Genomic DNA, 6,000 nt, shown 5'->3' on the forward strand with positions numbered 1-6,000 from the left:
GCTCTCTGCATTCCTTTAAATTTCAGTCCAGCACCTTCTAGAAAGGTTTCTGAACCATGATCGTTCATCAGGAGACTCTCTCTTCTGAGGTTCACTAGATGACGTGAGTGTCTGGTACAGAGTAATTTCTTTCTATCCATTACTAGTCACAGTTACTACAACCGTCTTTGTTTTTCTCACTTGATAGTAACTACAAAGGTTTTATATCGCTAATTAATTTTTAAAACGGGCATATTATTTTATTTCTTAAACAAATCTCCTGAAAACACACTGGGCTCATATTTCTCAGTAACATCTTGCACATATTTCTTGCTCATACTTCTCAGTAACATCTTGCACACAGCAAGTAATCAGTAAGAATCTTGCTCATACTTCTCAGTAACATCTTGCACACAGCAAGTAATCAGTAAGAATCTATCAAATGAGCTGAGCAACATATAATGAAATTGAGGAAATGAAAGTTTGATATCAGACAGTTCAAACCATATTTATTACATACTGAACATTTTAAAGATATAAACTACATTTAGAATCCAAATACATATATAAAGTCAATCTAATTCAAACATGTGAGTGGGCAAAGAAAAACGAAGGAAAGGCACAATGTTTCAGGAATCCACTGAAGAAAACTGTCCACTTACTCTGAAAGCAAAGTTTTTCATATTTTTCTGATGTACTTACTTTTGTTTTAATCGTATATAGGAAGTTGATAAGTTGTTCCAGGCTTCAGCATTCTGAAATGATCAAGAAATGATTATGTGAGGTGATTCTCACATAAAATAATGACTGTAGCCAAAAATAAAACATATTTTCCTAGTCAGAGATGTACTCTTATATAATCACATTTTTCAGTGAGGTATGTTGAGGGTGTATGAAAAAATTCAACTTACTTTTTATAATTTAAAACTAAAAACAAAAGTAATCAACAAAATGATATAGGTATTATAGTACTAAATCAGAATAAAGTTAAGATTTTAATTCCAAATTTAGAATCACAAAAAGTCAAACTACTTCCAACATAATTTATGCAACATGTACATTTATTATAAATCCTAGGCAGTGAAAATACTGCTTTTCCTATCTTAAAGGGCTTTGTTATTCCACCATCATCGTTCATCAGATAGGGGAATAAAGGAACACTGTTCTCCAATGTTCTTCCTAAATATTATCTCAATCAGACATACTCCTTTATACAAAAACTATATAAATAAACCAATGTCTATATAAGCAAAGTCCATATTGATATTGATAAGAACTGTGTGAATGATATATATTCTTCTTTGTTCCATTTCTTAATAAATCTAGAATATATAGTTGTCAAGTTCTATACAAACAATTTAAAAATTAAGAAGCAGTAGACCCCTCCTTGTAGACATAGTACAAGACTAGTCTTGTCGCTATAATAAGTTAAAATTTGAGGAAAAAATTAGCAAGCAACTGTTTTGAGAAGCTTGCAACAGGAGCACAGAACTGTGATCTTTGAGAGGACAGCAATAACTGAGGCATCTCAACAATCAAACTGGCTCCCCGCCAGACACTTTCAGAGCTGCAGATGAAGCCGAACAGAGCACAGTTAAGTCTTACTGAATGAAGGAAAAGAGATCAGAGTTTAGTCCTGAAAAGTAGCTAGAATTTGCAGGGCAAAATATTAGGGAAGAAAGATCTACACAGAGAAGGAACCCCAGAAATCTCAACAAGCATCTTCTTGAGTCTTTGACTAAGCAGCACATGTATAGGGCAAAACGTCAGAGAACTACCAGGGAGCTGGAAGCTGAATGGCGATTCTAGAGGTCACAAATTCCAAGCAACAAGTGTCAAGGGTCCCTGTTGATCCTCAATGGCATTAAGTTTCACCCCCCAAAGATTATACCTTAATACAAAAATATTTTTAAAGAAAAAAACTATAAGCAACTGTATGCCAACAATAAGATACATTAGGATAACCTAGATGAAATGGACAAACTCCTAGACAGACACAAACTATCAAAAGTGTCCCAATTAAGAAAGGGAAGCTCAACAAACTTACAGCAAGTACAGAAAAAGAACTAATAATCAAAAACCTTCCCATAAAGAAAAATCCAGATTCGATGAAATATTTAATGCAGAATTAACACCAATCCTTTACATATTCTTGCCAAAAAAACCTGAAGAGGGTCAGTCACTTACCAACTTAATCTATAAGACAAGTATATTCTAAAACCAAATTCAGACAAAGAGGAAAAAGGAAAACAGACCACTATCACTCAGGACTATAGACACAAAAATAAAACAAAATACTAGCATGAAATGAAATCTTGCAGCATATTAATAGAATTCTATAATATGATCAAGTGGAATTTGTCAGGAATGCAACATTGTTTCAATGGCCAAAAATTAATCCATGTAATAAATACATTAACAGAATAAAGGGATGTGAAGAGAACTACATAATCATCTCAACAAAGAAAAACCATTTGATGAAAGCTAATACCCTCTACTCACAAACTAGGAGTAGAAGGAAACTTATTTAACCAGAGAAAGGGCACCTTCCTGAAACCTACAAATAACAATAAACTTATTGGTAAAAACATGAAAGGTTCCCTGCAAAGACCAGGAACAAGACAGAGAGGCTGGATTTTGCCACTTATATTCAGTATTGCACTGAAAGGGCTAGCCAGGCAATTCAGGCCAGAAAAAGAAAGGCACCTGGATTGGGAAGGAAGAAGTTAACTTGTCTCTATGTGCATAAATTTTTATATAGAAAAATCCAAGTGAGTCCACTAAATAAATAAATAAAACCAACCAGAACTAATAAACAAGTTCAGTAAAGTTGCAAAACACAAGATTAAAACACATAGCCAATTGTGCTTCTATATACTAGCAGTGAACATTTCAAAAATAAAACTAAAAAATCAATTCCCTTTATAATAGCATTCAAAAGAATAAAACAGGAATGAATTAACATAAAAGGGGAAAACTTACATTGTGAAAAATAGAAAATATTGTTGAAATAAAGACCTAAGTAAATGGAAAGACAGTCTACAATTATGGTTTAGAAGATTTAATACTGTTAAGATGGCAATCCTTCCCACATGAACTTGTAATCTTTACCAACATCCCAGCTGTCTTTTTGGGGCAGAAATTTAAAAAACTGATCCTAAAAGTAATATACCATTTAAAAAAACCCTTAAAAGTCAAAACAATCTTGAAAATGAGGAACAACGTTGGTATACTTATTAATTTCAAAAATTACTCTAAAGCTTTAGTAAACAAGTGGCATAAAGACAGACATATAGACTAATGAAATAGAATTAAGGGTCTAGAGATAAACTCTTACATTTAGTCAACTGTCTTTGCCCAGGATAACAAAATCATTCAATGAAGAAAAGGAATCTTCAAACAATGAATCTGTAAAAACTGGATAGCCATATGTAAAATAAAGTTGGGCCGTTTCCTCACACTGTACATAAAAAAATTAACTAGTACTTTAACCTAAATGTAGGAGCTAAATCAATAAAACTCTTAGAAAAAAAGGTAAGAGATGAAAAATATTCATAGCCTTGGATTTGACAATAGATTCTTAGATACAACACTGACAGAAGAAAAAATAAATAAGTTGATCTTCATCAACATAAAAAAACCTTTGTACCTCAAAAGACACAACCAAAATGTGAAAAACTTCTTAGAGAATGGGAAAAATATTTGACAAAAGTCTTTAAAGAATAAAGATTTCTTACAGCTCAACAACAAAAAGGCAAAAAAAAATTTTTTTAAATGAACAAAGGGTGTAAATAAACATCCTAAGATGACTCACAAATAGCCAATAAACACATAAAAATATGTTCAACATCATTAGCCGTCAAGGAAATGCAAATTAAAACCATGAGATACCACCCAACAGAATAACTATAATCAAAACCAGATAATAACAAATGTGGACAAATATGTGAGAAATAGAAATACCCATACATTGCTGGTGGGAATGTAAATGGTGTTTTAGACAATAGTCTGGCAGTTTTTCAAATTTTGAACATAGAACATATGAACCAGTAACTCTACTTCCAGTTATATAGCAAACATAAATGGAAATATATGTACACACACAAAATTTGTAAATGGATGTTCAAAGCAGTGATTAATAATAGGCTAAAAATAGAAACAATCTAATTGTCCCTCAACTGACAAATGGATAAATAAAATGGTATGACCAAACAAGGGAATGTTATTTGCCAAACAAAGTGTTGAATAATGAAGTACTGATAATACACACCACCGTCTGGATGAACCATGAAAACATTAATCTAAGTGAAAGAAACCAGCTACAAAAAAAAAACAAACAAAAAAACCCTTGTATCATAGTATATTCTATTTTGATGAAATAGAATAGGCAAATCTACAGAGACAGCAAGAACTTTTGTGGTTGCTGGGCTTGGGCTGAGGGGTGGAAAGTGGGAGATGTTTGGGAGAAGTGGAGAGAAACGGCTCATGGGTACAGGGGTTTCTTCTCATGAGTATGAAAATATATTACAGTTATTTATGATGATAGATAAATATTGAAAAATTAGTATTTTGAAAATACTAAAACCATCACTTTTAACAGATGAACTATACAGTATGTGAATTGTTTACCATCTCAGAAAAGCTATTAAATACAAAAAGACTACACACTAGAAGATCTTCCTAACAATGCAGTTAACAAAGGCAGTGTATATTAACGATAACAAAATATATCTGAGAACCTCTTAAATACTTTGAAGTGAATTTTTGACCACTTTCATCAAAATTATTTTCTACATGGATCTATAAATAACTTAGCTACCAAAAAAAGAGACTTGATTGTAGATTTATGAATCATATGTGAAGATGTGAACTTGTATCAAAGGGACACTTTCCTCCAACACAAAGGGAATAGCTAGCTGTTCCTTTTTTTAACATAAAAAATAGAAAATTTGCGTTTTAATATTTTGTCTTCTATTTCCTTCTTTTTATTCTAATTAGAATAGTTAACATGAGATCTCCTCTCTTTACAGTGTTTTAAATGCATAACATAGAATTGCTGAGGGCATACAATGTTGTTCAGCAGCTCTCTAGAATTTATTCAGCTTGTCTAACTGAAAATATATGCTCACATGAATTGCTACTCTGGACTACAGTACAAATTAAGTAACTTAGAAAATATTAGCGAGATAGAGTAAAAAGAAAGTCAAACAAACTTACGTCGGGCTCTAGTGTCACACAACGCTGAAACGCCTTTGCTGAACCTCCATAGTCTTCCAAGGCTAAATAGGCACAACCGAGAGAAAACCACACCCCCAGCTGCAAAAGACCAAAATCAAAGTAATTCACACAACGATATTTACATATGAAAATCACTTAAGGTACTAATACACTATCATAAGAAAATCCACAGCTATAGAATAAATATTTGACTTACATTTTACATTAGCTTAAATGTATACAATTTAACAATGAAGATAAATTCTTTGATGCAATTTAATTTTCAACTTACACTGAAAGCATGTGCACTATCTATCACTATATATATATATATATATATCTGTTGCTGAGGAAAAACATTCTTCATATAAACCAAACTACATGAATACAACGGGAGCTCCATTTATGAGCCCAGATATTATACACCTGAAATTAATGTTTACTGAGAATCAGCTATGGAAAAGCAGTATGCACTGTATAATTACGCTTCATTAGGTGGCAGTTGCATGTGACAGTGGCCCCGGAAGCAGCCTAGGTGTGCAGTGGAATGTGCCAGCCAGGTCTGTGCAACTACACCCTATGACATCCACTCAAGACAGAATCACCTGATGAAGCACTTCTCAGAATTTACCCCCATGGTTAAGCTACATATGACTATATATAAAGTATCAGTAGACTCAGAGCTGATGAACACATCATACACTGAAAAGAACTTCTGTTTTCACCTTCAAGTTAGGCGACAAATCTAGCCAAAGAGTCACACTGCCCTAGTATATGTCTGTTTAGGCTTTCATGAAAATAATT

The 6,000-nt window shown here is 32.8% G+C and overlaps 1 protein-coding gene across 2 annotated transcripts in view; it reads right to left on the bottom strand.

The window, feature by feature from the left end:
- Positions 1 to 6,000, bottom strand: part of TTC27 (tetratricopeptide repeat domain 27) — a 107,084-nt gene that overhangs the window by 23,863 nt on the left and 77,221 nt on the right. For both annotated transcript variants that reach the window (XM_004686307.2, XM_012727680.1), the window contains exons 14-15: positions 5,197 to 5,295; positions 682 to 734 (exon numbers count right to left, since the gene is read on the bottom strand). In XM_004686307.2, coding sequence (XP_004686364.1) covers positions 682 to 734; positions 5,197 to 5,295 — 152 coding nt within the window. The remainder of the gene's footprint in view (positions 1 to 681; positions 735 to 5,196; positions 5,296 to 6,000) is intronic.

This window comes from Condylura cristata, unplaced genomic scaffold (genome assembly GCF_000260355.1).
Source record: "Condylura cristata isolate star-nosed mole 26May11 unplaced genomic scaffold, ConCri1.0 scaffold00020, whole genome shotgun sequence".
Lineage (NCBI taxonomy): Eukaryota > Metazoa > Chordata > Mammalia > Eulipotyphla > Talpidae > Condylura > Condylura cristata.